The 21,826-nt window shown below is 41.4% G+C and overlaps 1 protein-coding gene across 2 annotated transcripts in view; it reads right to left on the bottom strand.

Moving 5' to 3' along the window:
- The window catches only part of LOC139764872 (uncharacterized), a 33,603-nt gene that overhangs the window by 2,816 nt on the left and 8,961 nt on the right, over positions 1 to 21,826 (bottom strand). The window contains exons 4-8 of one of the 2 annotated variants that reach the window (XM_071691909.1): positions 21,712 to 21,801; positions 20,566 to 20,655; positions 17,223 to 17,303; positions 13,679 to 13,916; positions 8,877 to 8,908 (exon numbers count right to left, since the gene is read on the bottom strand). In XM_071691909.1, the coding sequence (XP_071548010.1) occupies positions 8,877 to 8,908; positions 13,679 to 13,916; positions 17,223 to 17,303; positions 20,566 to 20,655; positions 21,712 to 21,801 (531 nt within the window). Of the gene's footprint in view, positions 1 to 4,553; positions 4,586 to 8,876; positions 8,909 to 13,678; positions 13,917 to 17,222; positions 17,304 to 20,565; positions 20,656 to 21,711; positions 21,802 to 21,826 lie in introns of both variants that reach the window. The other variant, XM_071691910.1, reaches the window with a different exon arrangement.

Below are 21,826 nucleotides of genomic sequence, written 5' to 3'. Positions count from 1 at the left end.
AAACTTAAACGACTTAGAACCCATCTCTGTGACATGTCCATATATTCTTGCCTCAATTACTAAACACTTGGTCCTATCTTCATGATCCTATTTTTGGTCTTAAATGATTGTAAACCATAAGATAAACCACAAAATCAATTACTTAACTGTGCAACACCCACCATTACAAAAGCATTACCTTTTTAATTATCAATTGAGCAAAATGTGAAATCCAAAAGAATGGTATTTGTCTTTTTATGGAAACCCCATATTGTGGTAAATGATTACAGACAGAAATACTGCAATCCTAAAAGTACTAGTTTTCTGTCTTTCATGCAATTCACAAAGTGGCATCCAGAGGCAATTCTGGTTTAAGAAAAATTGGGACTGAGACATGCAGCCTGAGATCTCTCTTAACACAGAAACACACAGTCACACCAACTAACATACCTCAAGAGCAGCACAGCATACTTCAACAAGAGATATATATTTAGTCATTATACTAAGTCGCATGTGAAGCGTCTGGGGTAAACCATGGAAAGTTCTGTGGGGCCTGGATGTGGAAAGGGAGCTGTGGTTTCGGGCATTATTACATGACAGGTAGAGACTGAGTGTAAACGAATGGGGCCTTTGTTGTCTTTTCCTAGCGCTACCTCGCACACATGAGGGGGGAGGGGGATGTTATTCCATGTGTGGCGAGGTGGCGATGGGAATAAATAAAGTCAGACAGTATGAATTATGTACATGTGTATATATGTATATGTCTGTGTGTGTATATATATGTGTACATTGAGATGTATAGGTATGTATATTTGCGTGTGTGGACGTGTATGTATATACATGTGTATGGGGGTGGGTTGGGCCATTTCTTTCGTCTGTTTCCTTACGCTACCTCGCAAACGCAGGAGACAGCGACAAAGCAAAATAAAATACAATAAAATAACTAAGTCACTCTCTCCTGCATTAGCAAGGTAGCGCAAGGAAACACACGAAAGAATGGCCCAACCCACCCACATACACATGTATATACATAAATGCCCAAACACACACATTTACACACACCAATACAATTCAACGTATACATACATATACATACACATGTACATATCCATACTTGCTGCCTTCATCCATTCCTGTCGTCACCCCGCCACACATGAAATGGCACCCCCTCCCCCCTGCACATGCGCGAGGTAGCGCTAGAAAAAGACAACAAAGGCCACGTTCATTCACACTCAGCCTCTTAAAAACTTTACTCACCTCAACAGTAATTCATGCTTCCAAAATTACAATAATGACAACATTATGTTTAAATCTGCACAAAGTATGTTCCTGACATTCTCCAGTCTCATAATCTCTTACATATCCTACTGACCTGGGAGACAGGAATGCAAGCTACTGATGATCAGCATTGTTACAACAATGATTAATTTGTACATGTCTGAATCTCTAACATCCATTCCCTTTGGGAACTCCCTTACAGGGGTGGCCATAGCAAAAGTCTATAACTGGTGAATTCTAGTGCCACTTCTTAGTGTTTTAGTGCCTTACCCTTAACAGGTCACAAGCAGAGAGGCTAACTACTTTCACCAAATGTTCCTAATTAATCACCACTTCATTCACATTAATTGTATCTGAGCATTATATCTGACTGCTACTATCCTAATCCCAAAGTATCTTTTGACAATAAATGTAGCTAACTACCTGGAATAACTTGACACTTTTTTTTTTTTTTTTTTTTGCTGTCTCCCGCGTTTGCAAGGTAGCGCAAGGAAACAGACGAAAGAAATGGCCCAACCCACCCCCATACACATGTATATACATACATCCACACACGCAAATATACATACCTACACAGCTTTTCCATGGTTTACCCCAGACGCTTCACATGCCCTGATTCAATCCCCTGACAGCACGTCAACCCCGGTATACCACATCGATCCAATTCACTCTATTCCTTGCCCTCCTTTCACCCTCCTGCATGTTCAGGCCCCGATCAAACAAAATCTTTTTCACTCCATCTTTCCACCTCCAATTTGGTCTCCCACTTCTCCTCGTTCCCTCCACCTCCGACACATATATCCTCTTGGTCAATTTTTCCTCACTCATTCTCTCCATGTGCCCAAACCATTTCAAAACACCCTCTTCTGCTCTCTCAACCACGCTCTTTTTATTTCCACACATCTCTCTTACCCTTACGTTACTCACTCGATCAAACCACCTCACACCACACATTGTCCTCAAACATCTCATTTCCAGCACATCCATCCTCCTGCGCACAACTCTATCCATAGCCCACGCCTCGCAACCAAACAACATTGTTGGAACCACTATTCCTTCAAACATACCCATTTTTGCTTTCCGAGATAATGTTCTCGACTTCCACACATTCTTCAAGGCTCCCAGGATTTTCGCCCCCTCCCCCACCCTATGATCCACTTCCGCTTCCACGGTTCCATCCGCTGCCAGATCCACTCCCAGATATCTAAAACACTTTACTTCCTCCAGTTTTTCTCCAATCAAACTTACCTCCCATTTGACTTGACCCTCAACCCTACTGTACCTAAAAACCTTGCTCTTATTCACATTTACTCTTAACTTTCTTCTTTCACACACTTTACCAAACTCAGTCACCAGCTTCTGCAGTTTCTCACATGAATCAGCCACCAGCACTGTATCATCAGCGAACAACAACTGACTCACTTCCCAAGCTCTCTCATCCCCAACAGCCTTCATACTTGCCCCTCTTTCCAAAACTCTTGCATTCATCTCCCTAACAACCCCATCCATAAACAAATTAAACAACCATGGAGACATCACACACCCCTGCCACAAACCTATATTCACTGAGAACCAATCACTTTCCTCTCTTCCTACACGTACACATGCCTTACATCCTCGATAAAAACTTTTCACTGCTTATAACAACTTGCCTCCCACACCATATATTCTTAATACCTTCCACAGAGCATCTCTATCAACTCTATCATATGCCTTCTCCAGATCCATAAATGCTACATACAAATCCATTTGCTTTTCTAAGTATTTCTCACATACATTCTTCAAAGCAAACACCTGATCCACACATCCTCTACCACTTCTGAAACCACACTGCTCTTCCCCAATCTGATGCTCTGTACATGCCTTCACCCTCTCAATCAATACCCTCCCATATAATTTACCAGGAATACTCAACAAACTTATACCTCTGTAATTTGAGCACTCACTCTTATCCCCTTTGCCTTTGTACAATGGCACTATGCACGCATTCCGCCAATCCTCAGGCACCTCACCATGAGTCATACATACATTAAATAACCTTACCAACCAGTCAATAATACAGTCACCCCCTTTTTTAATAAATTCCACTGCAATACCATCCAAACCTGCTGCCTTGCTGGCTTTCATCTTCCGCAAAGCTTTTACTACCTCTTCTCTGTTTACCAAATCATTTTCCCTAACCCTCTCACTTTGCACACCACCTCGACCAAAACACCCTATATCTGCCACTCTATCATCAAACACATTCAACAAACCTTCAAAATACTCACTCCATCTCCTTCTCACATCACAACTACTTGTTATCACCTCCCCATTTGCGCCCTTCACTGAAGTTCCCATTTACTCCCTTGTCTTACGCACTTTATTTACCTCCTTCCAGAACATCTTTTTATTTTCCCTAAAATTTAATGATACTCTCTCACCCCAACTCTCATTTGCCCTCTTTTTCACCTCTTGCACCTTTCTCTTGGCCTCCTGTCTCTTTCTTTTATACATCTCCCACTCTATTGCATTTTTTCCCTGCAAAAATTGCCCAAATGCCTCTCTCTTCTCTTTCACTAATAATCTTACTTCTTCATCCCACCACTCACTACCCTTTCTAATCAACCCACCTCCCACTCTTCTCATGCCACAAGCATCTTTTGCGCAATCCATCACTGATTCCCTAAATACATCCCATTCCTCCCCCACTCCCCTTACTTCCATTGTTCTCACCTTTTTCCATTTTGTACTCAGTCTCTCCTGGTACTTCCTCACACAAGTCTCCTTCCCAAGCTCACTTACTCTCACCACCCTCTTCATCCCAACATTCACTCTTCTTTTCTAAAAACCCATACAAATCTTCACCTTAGCCTCCACAAGATAATGATCAGACATCCCTCCAGTTGCACCTCTCAGCACATTAACATCCAAAAGTCTCTCTTTCGCGTGCCTGTCAATTAACACGTAATCCAGTGACGCTCTCTGGCCATCTCTCCTACTTACATACGTATACTTATGTATATCTCGCTTTTTAAACGAGGTATTCCCAATCACCAGTCCTTTTTCAGCACATAAATCTACAAATATTATGGCATACAAAAATACATTTCACGCACACACTTTGTTGATCTGGTGAACTGCTTACAACACCGTAACAATTCCTAATCATTATATCTAACTTATCTTTAATAACTGCCATGATCATAACAATAAGGAAGGGAAAGCCTCACCTTTTAATTCATGTGGGCTCTATGTCTGTTTATGACTTCAGCATAAATCATTTACCCTTTCCAGTATAGACATATACCACTCACCTGTACTGGCTCATGGGTGCGTGGGACTTCATCTGGAAAAAAAAAGACAAAAAATATACACATTACAAAGAAAATAAGTGTCAGAAATGGAATGGACAAGGAGAGGGAGGAGTCCGAATTGAAGATGGAAGGATGGAGTGAACCAAATTTTAAGTAACTGGGGCCTGAACATGTAAGATGCTGAAAGGCAAATGGGGTAGAGTGAATCGAGTGATATGGTATACAAGAGTTGACATGCTGTAAGCGGATAGAACCAGAGTTTAAGATGCAGCTAGGGAAAATCAGGGAAAGGTCTGTAGGCCCTGGCTGTGGATAGATGGCTGTGGTTTTGGTGCAGTACATATGACAGCTAGTGAATCGATGTGAAAAAATGAGGACTTTTCTACGTCTGTTCCTGGTACTACCTCACCAACATGGGAAATGGTGAACAAGTACTTTCCTTCATCTGTTCCTGGTATACCTCACTAACATGGGAAATGGTGAACAAGTACGAAAGAAAAAGAAAAATATACATTATAGAATTACAATTACTAACATTAGCACTCAATTTTCCATTAAATTTAACTCAACTCTCACATGTTAACTCAGGTGTCCTCTAGCTTCTCTTTGTTGCCACTTTTCCTGCATTCCATTATTACTCTGAGTCCACCTAACCAAGCACTACCCTTACACCTCTGTAAAGAAGTAAGTAATCTGAATGACTGTATTAGCCATTATAATCCTTATCCTCTGTTCTTGCTGCTACCTCGCTAACACAGGAAATGGCAAATAAGTATATAAAAAAAATCCTTATCCACTGGCATAAGACTGCGCCTTCTTATGCATCATGGCATCAGGGTAACATATAGAATTCAAGAAAAAGACATCTACTTTCCATTCCACAGCCAGACAGGCTTGCAACAGCATGCACACATCTGAAAACTTTCTTATGTAAAACACAGGTTAAGCTACTACTCCTCATCTGAGATGATACTACCATATGTTTGGAGACAGGCAGGCAGGCAGCAACTCTAGCCAGTAGAAAAATCCTAAAGCCTCAGTTACCCATGGGATGATGTCATGCCTGCTACTATGTAGGCATCACCCTGCTATTCTACAGTGTGAATAAGCTGAATTTTGTAGGGTATGGATAACCATAACAGCAATCTACTATACTTGGATATAAAATGAGACTAAAGAGAGTGATTCTAAATTCAACAGTACAGAAAAAGTGATCTCCAAAGATATCAGGGGAAGGACAACAGAGGGAAGAAAGAATTGAGGGTGAAGAACTGGAGTCACCGGGTGTATGCCTGGAGTAAACAGTATGTGGGACATCAAAAGTTAAATGGTTAGCAATGTGGCAAGGTTTAAATGTCATTATGTGCTTGGTTTAAATGATGGTGGTTGTTTACCAATTTAGCAAACCAATGAAGAAAACCTCACCATCCAAAAATCCTCACGTTTTCTTGCTGAGCAGAATTCCATTTTCTTGTCGAGTCAAACTCTTTTTTTTTTCTTTTTACCAGACGAAAGAATGGCCCAACCCACCCATATACACATGTATATACATACACGTCCACACACGCAAATATACATACCTATACATCTCAATGTACACATATATATACACACACAGACATATACATATATACACATGTACATAATTCATACTGTCTGCCTCTATTCATTCCCATCGCCACCCATGGAATAACAACCCCCTCCCCCTCATGTGTGAGAGGTAGTGCTAGGAAAAGACAACAAAGGCCCCATTCATTCACACTCAGTCTCTAGCTGTCATGTAATAATGCACTGAAACCACAGCTCCCTTTCCACACCCAGGCCCCATAGAACTTTCCATGGTTTACCCCAGATGCTTCACATGCCCTGGTTCAATCCATTGACAGCACGTCAACCCTGGTATACCACATTGTTCCAATTCACTCTATTCCTCGCACGCCTTTCACCCTCCTGCATGTTCAGGCCCCGATCACTCAAAATCTTTTTCACTCCATCTTTCCACCTCCAATTTGGTCTCCCACTTCTCCTCATTTCCTCCACCTCCGACACATATATCCTCTTGGTCAATCTTTCCTCACTCATTCTCTCCATGTGACCAAACCATTTCAAAACACCCGCTTCTACTCTCTCAACCACGCTCTTTTTATTTCCCCACATCTCTCTTACCTTTACTTTGATCGAGTAAGTAACGTAAGGGTAAGAGAGATGTGTGGAAATAAAAAGAGCGTGGTTGAGAGAGCAGAAGAGGGTGTTTTGAAATGGTTTGGGCACATGGAGAATGAGTGAGGAAAGACTGACCAAGAGGATATATGTGTCGGAGGTGGAGGGAACGAGGAGAAGTGGGAGACCAAATTGGAGGTGGAAAGATGGAGTGAAAAAGATTTTGTGTGATCAGGGCCTGAACATGCAGGAGGGTGAAAGGAGGGCAAGGAAGAGAGTAAATTGGATCGATGTGGTATACCGGGGTTGACGTGCTGTCAGTGGATTGAATCAGGGCATGTGAAGCGTCTGGGGTAAACCATGGGGGGCTGTGTAGGTACGTATATTTGCGTGTGTGGACGTATGTATATACATGTGTATGGGGGTGGGTTGGGCCATTTCTTTCGTCTGTTTCCTTGCGCTACCTCGCAAACGCGGGAGACCGACAAAAAAAAAAAAAAAACTCTTACCATTACATTACTTACTCGATCAAACCACCTCACACCACACATTGTCCTCAAACATCTCATTTCCAGCACATCCATCCTCCTGCGCACAACTCTATCCATAGCCCACGCCTCGCAACCATACAACATTGTTGGAACCACTATTCCTTCAAACATACCCATTTTTGCTTTCCGAGATAATGTTCTCGACTTCCACACATTCTTCAAGGCTCCCAGGATTTTCGCCCCCTCCCCCACCCTATGATTCACTTCCACTTCCACGGTTCCATCCGCTGCTAGATCCACTCCCAGATATCTAAAACACTTTACTTCCTCCAGTTTTTCTCCATTTAAATTTACCTCCCAATTGACTTGTCCCTCAACCCTACTGTACCTAATAACCTTGCTCTTATTCACATTTACTCTTAACTTTCTTCTTTCACACACTTTACCAAACTCAGTCACCAGCTTCTGCAGTTTCTCACATGAATCAGCCAGCAGCGCTGTATCATCAGCAAACAACAACTGACTCACTTCCCAAGCTCTCTCATCCACAACAGACTGCATACTTGCCCCTCTTTCCAAAACTCTTGCATTCACCTCCCTAACAACCCAATCCATAAACAAATTAAACAACCATGGAGATATCACACACCCCTGCCGCAAACCTACATTCACTGAGAACCAATCACTTTCCTCTCTTCCTACACGTACACATGCCTTACATCCCGATAAAAACTTTTCACTGCTTCTAACAACTTGCCTCCCACACCATATATTCTTAATACCTTCCACAAAGCATCTCTATCAACTTTATCATATGCCTTCTCCAGATCCATAAATGCTACATACAAATCCATTTGCTTTTCTAAGTATTTCTCACACACATTCTTCAAAGCAAACACCTGATCCACACATCCTCTACCACTTCTGAAACCACACTGCTCTTCCCCAATCTGATGCTCTGTACATGCCTTCACCCTCTCAATCAATACCCTCCCATATAATTTACCAAGAATGCTCAACAAACTTATACCTCTGTAATTTGAGCACTCACTCTTATCCCCTTTGCCTTTGTACAATGGCACTATGCAAGCATTCCGCCAATCCTCAGGCACCTCACCATGAATCATACATACATTAAATAACCTTACCAACCAGTCAACAATACAGTCACCCCCTTTTTTAATAAATTCCACTGCAATACCATCCAAACCTGCTGCCTTGCCGCTTTCATCTTCTGCAAATGATCAGACATCCCTCCAGTTGCACCTCTCAGCACATTAACATCCAAAAGTCTCTCTTTCGCGTGCCTGTCAATTAACACGTAATCCAGTGACGCTCTCTGGCCATCTCTCCTACTTACATACGTATACTTATGTATATCTCGCTTTTTAAACCGAGGTATTCCCAATCACCAGTCCTTTTTCAGCACATAAATCTACAAATATTATGGCATACAAAAATACATTTCACGCACACACTTTGTTGATCTGGTGAACTGCTTACAACACCGTAACAATTCCTAATCATTATATCTAACTTATCTTTAATAACTGCCATGATCATAACAATAAGGAAGGGAAAGCCTCACCTTTTAATTCATGTGGGCTCTATGTCTGTTTATGACTTCAGCATAAATCATTTACCCTTTCCAGTATAGACATATACCACTCACCTGTACTGGCTCATGGGTGCGTGGGACTTCATCTGGAAAAAAAAAGACAAAAAATATACACATTACAAAGAAAATAAGTGTCAGAAATGGAATGGACAAGGAGAGGGAGGAGTCCGAATTGAAGATGGAAGGATGGAGTGAACCAAATTTTAAGTAACTGGGGCCTGAACATGTAAGATGCTGAAAGGCAAATGGGGTAGAGTGAATCGAGTGATATGGTATACAAGAGTTGACATGCTGTAAGCGGATAGAACCAGAGTTTAAGATGCAGCTAGGGAAAATCAGGGAAAGGTCTGTAGGCCCTGGCTGTGGATAGATGGCTGTGGTTTTGGTGCAGTACATATGACAGCTAGTGAATCGATGTGAAAAAATGAGGACTTTTCTACGTCTGTTCCTGGTACTACCTCACCAACATGGGAAATGGTGAACAAGTACTTTCCTTCATCTGTTCCTGGTATACCTCACTAACATGGGAAATGGTGAACAAGTACGAAAGAAAAAGAAAAATATACATTATAGAATTACAATTACTAACATTAGCACTCAATTTTCCATTAAATTTAACTCAACTCTCACATGTTAACTCAGGTGTCCTCTAGCTTCTCTTTGTTGCCACTTTTCCTGCATTCCATTATTACTCTGAGTCCACCTAACCAAGCACTACCCTTACACCTCTGTAAAGAAGTAAGTAATCTGAATGACTGTATTAGCCATTATAATCCTTATCCTCTGTTCTTGCTGCTACCTCGCTAACACAGGAAATGGCAAATAAGTATATAAAAAAAATCCTTATCCACTGGCATAAGACTGCGCCTTCTTATGCATCATGGCATCAGGGTAACATATAGAATTCAAGAAAAAGACATCTACTTTCCATTCCACAGCCAGACAGGCTTGCAACAGCATGCACACATCTGAAAACTTTCTTATGTAAAACACAGGTTAAGCTACTACTCCTCATCTGAGATGATACTACCATATGTTTGGAGACAGGCAGGCAGGCAGCAACTCTAGCCAGTAGAAAAATCCTAAAGCCTCAGTTACCCATGGGATGATGTCATGCCTGCTACTATGTAGGCATCACCCTGCTATTCTACAGTGTGAATAAGCTGAATTTTGTAGGGTATGGATAACCATAACAGCAATCTACTATACTTGGATATAAAATGAGACTAAAGAGAGTGATTCTAAATTCAACAGTACAGAAAAAGTGATCTCCAAAGATATCAGGGGAAGGACAACAGAGGGAAGAAAGAATTGAGGGTGAAGAACTGGAGTCACCGGGTGTATGCCTGGAGTAAACAGTATGTGGGACATCAAAAGTTAAATGGTTAGCAATGTGGCAAGGTTTAAATGTCATTATGTGCTTGGTTTAAATGATGGTGGTTGTTTACCAATTTAGCAAACCAATGAAGAAAACCTCACCATCCAAAAATCCTCACGTTTTCTTGCTGAGCAGAATTCCATTTTCTTGTCGAGTCAAACTCTTTTTTTTTTCTTTTTACCAGACGAAAGAATGGCCCAACCCACCCATATACACATGTATATACATACACGTCCACACACGCAAATATACATACCTATACATCTCAATGTACACATATATATACACACACAGACATATACATATATACACATGTACATAATTCATACTGTCTGCCTCTATTCATTCCCATCGCCACCTCGCCACACATGGAATAACAACCCCCTCCCCCTCATGTGTGAGAGGTAGTGCTAGGAAAAGACAACAAAGGCCCCATTCATTCACACTCAGTCTCTAGCTGTCATGTAATAATGCACTGAAACCACAGCTCCCTTTCCACACCCAGGCCCCATAGAACTTTCCATGGTTTACCCCAGATGCTTCACATGCCCTGGTTCAATCCATTGACAGCACGTCAACCCTGGTATACCACATTGTTCCAATTCACTCTATTCCTCGCACGCCTTTCACCCTCCTGCATGTTCAGGCCCCGATCACTCAAAATCTTTTTCACTCCATCTTTCCACCTCCAATTTGGTCTCCCACTTCTCCTCATTTCCTCCACCTCCGACACATATATCCTCTTGGTCAATCTTTCCTCACTCATTCTCTCCATGTGACCAAACCATTTCAAAACACCCGCTTCTACTCTCTCAACCACGCTCTTTTTATTTCCCCACATCTCTCTTACCTTTACTTTGATCGAGTAAGTAACGTAAGGGTAAGAGAGATGTGTGGAAATAAAAAGAGCGTGGTTGAGAGAGCAGAAGAGGGTGTTTTGAAATGGTTTGGGCACATGGAGAATGAGTGAGGAAAGACTGACCAAGAGGATATATGTGTCGGAGGTGGAGGGAACGAGGAGAAGTGGGAGACCAAATTGGAGGTGGAAAGATGGAGTGAAAAAGATTTTGTGTGATCAGGGCCTGAACATGCAGGAGGGTGAAAGGAGGGCAAGGAAGAGAGTAAATTGGATCGATGTGGTATACCGGGGTTGACGTGCTGTCAGTGGATTGAATCAGGGCATGTGAAGCGTCTGGGGTAAACCATGGGGGGCTGTGTAGGTACGTATATTTGCGTGTGTGGACGTATGTATATACATGTGTATGGGGGTGGGTTGGGCCATTTCTTTCGTCTGTTTCCTTGCGCTACCTCGCAAACGCGGGAGACCGACAAAAAAAAAAAAAAACTCTTACCATTACATTACTTACTCGATCAAACCACCTCACACCACACATTGTCCTCAAACATCTCATTTCCAGCACATCCATCCTCCTGCGCACAACTCTATCCATAGCCCACGCCTCGCAACCATACAACATTGTTGGAACCACTATTCCTTCAAACATACCCATTTTTGCTTTCCGAGATAATGTTCTCGACTTCCACACATTCTTCAAGGCTCCCAGGATTTTCGCCCCCTCCCCCACCCTATGATTCACTTCCACTTCCACGGTTCCATCCGCTGCTAGATCCACTCCCAGATATCTAAAACACTTTACTTCCTCCAGTTTTTCTCCATTTAAATTTACCTCCCAATTGACTTGTCCCTCAACCCTACTGTACCTAATAACCTTGCTCTTATTCACATTTGCTCTTAACTTTCTTCTTTCACACACTTTACCAAACTCAGTCACCAGCTTCTGCAGTTTCTCACATGAATCAGCCACCAGCGCTGTATCATCAGCAAACAACAACTGACTCACTTCCCAAGCTCTCTCATCCACAACAGACTGCATACTTGCCCCTCTTTCCAAAACTCTTGCATTCACCTCCCTAACAACCCAATCCATAAACAAATTAAACAACCATGGAGATATCACACACCCCTGCCACAAACCTACATTCACTGAGAACCAATCACTTTCCTCTCTTCCTACACGTACACATGCCTTACATCCCGATAAAAACTTTTCACTGCTTCTAACAACTTGCCTCCCACACCATATATTCTTAATACCTTCCACAAAGCATCTCTATCAACTTTATCATATGCCTTCTCCAGATCCATAAATGCTACATACAAATCCATTTGCTTTTCTAAGTATTTCTCACACACATTCTTCAAAGCAAACACCTGATCCACACATCCTCTACCACTTCTGAAACCACACTGCTCTTCCCCAATCTGATGCTCTGTACATGCCTTCACCCTCTCAATCAATACCCTCCCATATAATTTACCAAGAATGCTCAACAAACTTATACCTCTGTAATTTGAGCACTCACTCTTATCCCCTTTGCCTTTGTACAATGGCACTATGCAAGCATTCCGCCAATCCTCAGGCACCTCACCATGAATCATACATACATTAAATAACCTTACCAACCAGTCAACAATACAGTCACCCCCTTTTATAATAAATTCCACTGCAATACCATCCAAACCTGCTGCCTTGCCGGCTTTCATCTTCTGCAAAGTTATTATTCTTAATACTCCTCTATTTATCTATATCTCTAATGCCTGTTCCAACTGGAACTCCTTTCTTTAAAAGGGTGGCTATGACAAAAGTCACAATAACAAGTGAACTCCAGTGTCACTTCTTAGCCTTCAGTGCCTCACTCTTAACAGGCCACTGGCAGTGGGCAACTGTAGTGTAGAAAGAAAAGTAAGGAGAAATGCAAACATGTGAAGGAAACAGTGAAAAACACTATAAATGGTGAAACTGGTGCTCACTCTCTCTACCACCTTCAATGTTCATCATACCCTCCCATAACTTGCATTCATCACTTCCATTTTCACTTCACACACCCTGCCGAAGGATATGGGTTTCCCCAATCCCTAATAATTCCACGCTACAACTTTTAAACTTCTCCACAATCTTCCTCCTTTTACTCTCACCTGTCATCCCATTCACATTCATCGCCATCACCCTTAATCACTCATTTCTTTTAATCCTCCCTGGGCATACTTGGTAGACTTCAGTGCTGCTTCTTAGCCCTTTGTGCCTCACACACTTGACAGGTCACTAGCAGAGCTCATAGCACCTCTTTCATCTACAAAGTTTAGCTAACTTTTATCTCTAAGTGGGAAACATCTTTCCTTACCTGATGTTATAAACAAAAGAGTTAGTAATGGACAAGAGAGTGCAACCATGCTTTTGGAGGAAAAATATTGAAGTAGTAATTATAATTTCAGAAAGTATACAACAAACCTAATCATCTACATTTCTGAAAGGTTAATTCAGCAAGTATGGTATACAGGGAAAACCATCTTTAGCAAAGCACCTTATGCTTGATGTTTCTAATGTCATGTATTCTGATAACATTTTGGTGTGCGAAAAGCATGTTCAGAGATAGAATACTCATAATCAAAACTTACACTCTTCTATTGGCTCTTCTTTTACCTCTTCAATTGTAACTTCAAACTTCTCATCTTTAATTTCATCTTCTACCTTTTCCTCTTTAATTTCATATTCAACCTTTTCTTCCTTAATCTTATAATTCACCATCTCCTCTATACCTGCAAGATTTTTCTCTCTGTATTCTTCTACCACTTCCTCTTTAATTTCCGGTTCTTCCTGTTTTATATCCTTAGCTTCTTTTAGTTCAAAACATGTCTGAAAAATGTAATCTATCATTCATTGTAAGAGACATGATAAAAAAAAATCAAAGCTAAAATTAAGGGGAAGTGTTGAAACGGAGTAAATATATTTGTGTCATTCTATTGGGGCAATACCTTACTACATTGATGCAGTAATATTAGTAGTTTGCAGAAAGAGACTGATACCAATGTCTTTACTGAGAGCTTAAAAAACTTTTAAGTATGTGAGACTTCTTCCAGTGTTTGAACATCTTACAGCTTCACAAAATCATTCAAAGAAACCTGATTAATTTAGAGAAACTTGCACCCCCTAGACCTATATCCTAGGTGAAGTGCGTGGCTGCTGGTGTCTTTCACTCACCCATGCATATTTACAATCTCATGTGTGATGCTACTTTTAGTCAAAAATCATTATTTCTAACACATATTTATCAGTAAGAGATTATTCTATAACATTATATACACTAAAACTGACTGCTAAGAGAAAGAAATCATGTATACACCATGCTTGATAGAGGACAATAGATACAGTGTTGAGTCTTCATCAATCAACTTCCATGCCACAACATAAACATTACTCAAAATGTGTGTATGTGGAGTGAGCCACAGATGTTACAGCGAAGGGTGAGAGGGTTCATCTAAAAGCCTCCATTCCCTAGAAATCATGGAGATTCTCTCAGAGCTCACATGAAAAATTGACCCTAGAGAGAAAGAATCATATCATGAATCTAGTGAAGGCAATTATTATTATTTTTCTATTATACTTTGTCGCTGTCTCCCACGTTTGCGAGGTAGCGCAAGGAAACAGACGAAAGAAATGGCCCAACCCCCCCCCCATACACATGTATATACATACGTCCACACACGCAAATATACATACCTACACAGCTTTCCATGGTTTACCCCAGACGCTTCACATGCCTTGATTCAATCCACTGACAGCACGTCAACCCCGGTATACCACATCGCTCCAATTCACTCTATTCCTTGCCCTCCTTTCACCCTCCTGCATGTTCAGGCCCCGATCACACAAAATCTTTTTCACTCCATCTTTCCACCTCCAATTTGGTCTCCCTCTTCTCCTTGTTCCCTCCACCTCCGACACATATATCCTCTTGGTCAATCTTTCCTCACTCATCCTCTCCATGTGCCCAAACCACTTCAAAACACCCTCTTCTGCTCTCTCAACCACGCTCTTTTTATTTCCACACATCTCTCTTACCCTTACGTTACTCACTCGATCAAACCACCTCACACCACACATTGTCCTCAAACATCTCATTTCCAGCACATCCATCCTCCTGCGCACAACTCTATCCATAGCCCACGCCTCGCAACCATACAACATTGTTGGAAACCACTATTCCTTCAAACATACCCATTTTTGCTTTCCGAGATAATGTTCTCGACTTCCACACATTCTTCAAGGCCCCCAGGATTTTCGCCCCCTCCCCCACCCTATGATCCACTTCCGCTTCCATGGTTCCATCCGCTGCCAGATCCACTCCCAGATATCTAAAACACTTCACTTCCTCCAGTTTTTCTCCATTCAAACTCACCTCCCAATTGACTTGACCCTCAACCCTACTGTACCTAATAACCTTGCTCTCATTCACATTTACTCTTAACATTCTTCTTCCACACACTTTTCCAAACTCAGTCACCAGCTTCTGCAGTTTCTCACATGAATCAGCCACCAGCGCTGTATCATCAGCGAACAACAACTGACTCACTTCCCAAGCTCTCTCATCCCCAACAGACTTCATACTTGCCCCTCTTTCCAAAACTCTTGTATTTACCTCCCTAACAACCCAATCCATAAACAAATTAAACAACCATGGAGACATCATACACCCCTGCCGCAAACCTACATTCACTGAGAACCAATCACTTTCCTCTCTTCCTACACGTACACATGCCTTACATCCTCGATAAAAACTTTTCACTGCTTCTAACAACTTTCCTCCCACACCATATATTCTTAATACCTTCCACAGAGCATCTCTATCAACTCTATCATATGCCTTCTCCAGATCCATAAATGCTACATACAAATCCATTTGCTTTTCTAAGTATTTCTCACATACATTCTTCAAAGCAAACACCTGATCCACACATCCTCTACCACTTCTGAAACCACACTGCTCTTCCCCAATCTGATGCTCTGTACATGCCTTCACCCTCTCAATCAATACCCTCCCATATAATTTACCAGGAATACTCAACAAACTTATACCTCTGTAATTTGAGCACTCACTCTTATCCCCTTTGCCTTTGTACAATGGCACTATGCACGCATTCCGCCAATCCTCAGGCACCTCACCATGAGTCATACATACATTAAATAACCTTACCAACCAGTCAACAATACAGTCACCCCCTTTTTTAATAAATTCCACTGCAATACCATCCAAACCTGCTGCCTTGCCGGCTTTCATCTTCCGCAAAGCTTTCACTACCTCTTCTCTGTTTACCAAATCATTTTCCCTAACCCTCTCACTTTGCACACCACCTCGACCAAAACACCCTATATCTGCCACTCTATCATCAAACACATTCAACAAACCTTCAAAATACTCACTCCATCTCCTTCTCACATCACCACTACTTGTTATCACCTCCCCATTTGCGCCCTTCACTGAAGTTCCCATTTGCTCTCTTGTCTTACGCACTTTATTTACCTCCTTCCAGAACATCTTTTTATTCTCCCTAAAATTTAATGATACTCTCTCACCCCAACTCTCATTTGCCCTTTTTTTCACCTCTTGCACCTTTCTCTTGACCTCCTGTCTCTTTCTTTTATACATCTCCCACTCAACTGCATTTTTTCCCTGCAAAAATCGTCCAAATGCCTCTCTCTTCTCTTTCACTAATACTCTTACTTCTTCATCCCACCACTCACTACCCTTTCTAACCAACCCACCTCCCACTCTTCTCATGCCACAAGCATCTTTTGCGCAATCCATCACTGATTCCCTAAATACATCCCATTCCTCCCCCACTCCCCTTACTTCCATTGTTCTCACCTTTTTCCATTCTGTACTCAGTCTCTCCTGGTACTTCCTCACACAGGTCTCCTTCTCAAGCTCACTTACTCTCACCACCCTCTTCACCCCAACATTCACTCTTCTTTTCTGAAAACCCATACAAATCTTCACCTTAGCCTCCACAAGATAATGATCAGACATCCCTCCAGTTGCACCTCTAAGCACATTAACATCCAAAAGTCTCTCTTTCGCATGCCTGTCAATTAACACGTAATCCAATAATGCTCTCTGGCCATCTCTCCTCTCCAAGGCAATTACTGTATCTAAAAACTTACAGCATTAGGCAGATATTGATCCAGTGGGGGTTCACTTCTTTTACGTTTTGCCATCAGTGTCTCTCTTGGTCGAAAAGTTGTCTGAAATCATACAAAGATTTCTAAGTATTAGGTAAACTCAGGTGTTCCTAAATTTCTTTAACTCAAACTCTACATATCTACCAGACTGATGTTATATCTCATAAGTACATACCTCATTTTTCAGATTTTGATATCCCTAAAGAATGTAATTATATCTAATGAATTACAGCTCAACACATCTTAATATCAATATCTTCCCTCACAACCTCCTTCTATTACCCACAAAACAAAATGTAATTGTTCTCTCAAATGCAGACAACTACACAATTACCTTACAGCAACCAGAACCACACAGGATAAATGTTTTTTTTTTTTTTTTTTTTTTTATTATACTTTGTCGCTGTCTCCCGCGTTTGCGAGGTAGCGCAAGGAAACAGACGAAAGAAATGGCCCAACCCCCCCCATACACATGTATATACATACGTCCACACACGCATATATACATACCTACACAGCTTTCCATGGTTTACCCCAGACGCTTCACATGCCTTGATTCAATCCACTGACAGCACGTCAACCCCGGTATACCACATCGCTCCAATTCACTCTATTCCTTGCCCTCCTTTCACCCTCCTGCATGTTCAGGCCCCGATCACACAAAATCTTTTTCACTCCATCTTTCCACCTCCAATTTGGTCTCCCTCTTCTCCTTGTTCCCTCCACCTCCGACACATATATCCTCTTGGTCAATCTTTCCTCACTCATCCTCTCCATGTGCCCAAACCACTTCAAAACACCCTCTTCTGCTCTCTCAACCACGCTCTTTTTATTTCCACACATCTCTCTTACCCTTACGTTACTCACTCGATCAAACCACCTCACACCACACATTGTCCTCAAACATCTCATTTCCAGCACATCCATCCTCCTGCGCACAACTCTATCCATAGCCCACGCCTCGCAACCATACAACATTGTTGGAACCACTATTCCTTCAAACATACCCATTTTTGCTTTCCGAGATAATGTTCTCGACTTCCACACATTCTTCAAGGCTCCCAGAATTTTCGCCCCCTCCCCCACCCTATGATCCACTTCCGCTTCCATGGTTCCATCCGCTGCCAGATCCACTCCCAGATATCTAAAACACTTTACTTCCTCCAGTTTTTCTCCATTCAAACTCACCTCCCAATTGACTTGACCCTCAACCCTACTGTACCTAATAACCTTGCTCTTATTCACATTTACTCTTAACTTTCTTCTTCCACACACTTTACCAAACTCAGTCACCAGCTTCTGCAGTTTCTCACATGAATCAGCCACCAGCGCTGTATCATCAGCAAACAACAACTGACTCACTTCCCAAGCTCTCTCATCCCCAACAGACTTCATACTTGCCCCTCTTTCCAAAACTCTTGCATTTACCTCCCTAACAACCCCATCCATAAACAATTAAACAACCATGGAGACATCACACACCCCTGCGCAAACCTACATTCACTGAGAACCAATCACTTTCCTCTCTTCCTACACGTAAACATGCCTTACATCCTCGATAAAAACTTTTCACTGCTTCTAACAACTTTCCTCCCACACCATATATTCTTAATACTTTCCACAGAGCATCTCTATCAACTCTATCATATGCCTTCTCCAGATCCATAAATGCTACATACAAATCCATTTGCTTTTCTAAGTATTTCTCACATACATTCTTCAAAGCAAACACCTGATCCACAAATCCTCTGCCACTTCTGAAACCACACTGCTCTTCCCCAATCTGATGCTCTGTACATGCCTTCACCCTCTCAATCAATACCCTCCCATATAATTTACCAGGAATACTCAACAAACTTATACCTCTGTAATTTGAGCACTCACTCTTATCCCCTTTGCCTTTGTACAATGGCACTATGCACGCATTCCGCCAATCCTCAGGCACCTCACCATGAGTCATACATACATTAAATAACCTTACCAACCAGTCAACAATACAGTCACCCCCTTTTTTAATAAATTCCACTGCAATACCATCCAAACCTGCTGCCTTGCCGGCTTTCATCTTCCGCAAAGCTTTCACTACCTCTTCTCTGTTTACCAAATCATTTTCCCTAACCCTCTCACTTTGCACACCACCTCGACCAAAACACCCTATATCTGCCACTCTATCATCAAACACATTCAACAAACCTTCAAAATACTCACTCCATCTCCTTCTCACATCACCACTACTTGTTATCACCTCCCCATTTGCGCCCTTCACTGAAGTTCCCATTTGCTCCCTTGTCTTACGCACTTTATTTACCTCCTTCCAGAACATCTTTTTATTCTCCCTAAAATTTAATGATACTCTCTCACCCCAACTCTCATTTGCCCTTTTTTTCACCTCTTGCACCTTTCTCTTGACCTCCTGTCTCTTTCTTTTATACATCTCCCACTCAATTGCATTTTTTCCCTGCAAAAATCGTCCAAATGCCTCTCTCTTCTCTTTCACTAATACTCTTACTTCTTCATCCCACCACTCACTACCCTTTCTAATCAACCCACCTCCCACTCTTCTCATGCCACAAGCATCTTTTGCGCAATCCATCACTGATTCCCTAAATACATCCCATTCCTCCCCCACTCCCCTTACTTCCATTGTTCTCACCTTTTTCCATTCTGTACTCAGTCTCTCCTGGTACTTCCTCACACAGGTCTCCTCAAGCTCACTTACTCTCACCACCCTCTTCACCCCAACATTCACTCTTCCCTTCTGAAAACCCATACAAATCTTCACCTTAGCCTCCACAAGATAATGATCAGACATCCCTCCAGTTGCACCTCTCAGCACATTAACATCCAAAAGTCTCTCTTTCGCACGCCTGTCAATTAACACGTAATCCAATAACGCTCTCTGGCCATCTCTCCTACTTACATAAGTATACTTATGTATATCTCGCTTTTTAAACCAGGATAAATGTATGATGGTGAAAATAAAGATTCTTATGAAGAACAAAGGATGGGTTAAAACAGTTCTGGATGAACCCAGATGGACAACTATGCAAATCATGTGAGGCAACAATATTATGAAAAAAGCAAGAAATGCAATATGAGATTATATATATACTGTTTTCATCATGATGGATGTCTTATCCAAAACTAAAAGAAGACTGATGCATGCAGAATCTATACAAAACAATCATGTTACTGAAGATGTTGGATTCCCTCTAATGTTAAAGGCTCGAAAGGAACATTAAGCATATCTTGCTGAATTTTTCAGGAGATAGAGTTGTTTTATCCTTTTAGTATTGTTAGTGCAAATATATCATGAGAAACTTACAGTATCAAGTACATGTTCATCCGCTGGAACTTCACATTTAATTTCATCTTCTGCTTTAGTTGTAGCTGTGTATCTTGGTCGAAAAGTTGTCTGAAATCATACATGTAAAACTTTCTCAGCAGGTAGTACGTACATTATGAGGTTCGTGAATTTCAATAACTTAAAACATTATAGCATTCAAAAAGTCTCATGATGTCATTGTATATCTTAGGTAATACCTCACTTTCAGCTACTAATATCCAGTGAAAAATACCTTTTAATGATTTTCCATATCAACTCATTTGCTTTATAACTGATCTCCTCCAATATGACCTACCTCAAACCCCCCATAAAGCATAATGTAAACATTCTCTCATATGCACAAAACCACACAATTACATCATAAAAGCCTATAACCACACAGTATAAAAGTGAGAGGACAATGACAAGAATGTAGATTCTTAATAAGAACAGGGGTTGGTTTAAAACCATTCTGAATGAACCCAAGATGGACAACTAAAATCAAGTGTGGCAGTGGCAAACAACATTGCCATGAAACAAGCAAGATATGTAGAGAGAGAGAGAGAGAGAGAGAGAGAGAGAGAGAGAGAGAAATTATATACAGTACACAGTTTTCTTCCTTAACAAGATAGGTATAATAACTAACATTATAAGGAGAAAGGCACGAGCAGATCTTTACAGTAATCAAAATACTGAAGCTGTTCCATTCCTTCTGGTGGTGAAGGATAAAAAGGAACACAGGGAGTATCTCTAAATCTTTCTGAGGAAAGTTTTTGTTCTCATGCTTTTATTAAGTATCTGGGGATAGGGGAGAAAGAATACTTCCCACATATTCCCTACGTGTCGCAGAAGGCGACGGGGTGTGTGTGTGTGTGTGTGTGTGTGTGTGTGTGTGTGTGTGGAAATCTTCCCCTCCCGACTTTTAATTTTCCAAAAGTAGGAACAAAGAAAGGGGCCATGAGGATATTCCCTCAAAGGCTCAGCCTCTGTTCTTAATACTAGCTTGCTAATGCAAGAAATGGCAAAAATGTATAAAGAAAATCAATACTGAGCGAGAAACTCTGGATATAGTATAAGCTGCAGTGCTAATATGGAAAAAAGTTTATCAAGGATTCAGGGGAGGTAACCATAATACTGAAAACTTACTGTATTAAGCAGATGTTCATCTAGTGGAGTTTCACTTCTTCTTTTACGTCCTGCCACAGATGTAGCTGTCTTTCTTTGTCGTAAAGATGTCTGAAATCATAAAAAGTAAAGATTT

The sequence above is a fragment of the Panulirus ornatus genome, chromosome 51 (assembly GCF_036320965.1).
Source record: "Panulirus ornatus isolate Po-2019 chromosome 51, ASM3632096v1, whole genome shotgun sequence".
NCBI lineage: Eukaryota > Metazoa > Arthropoda > Malacostraca > Decapoda > Palinuridae > Panulirus > Panulirus ornatus.
Note: the sequence above shows the minus strand (reverse complement) of the source record. Positions and strands in the feature narration are given on the sequence as shown.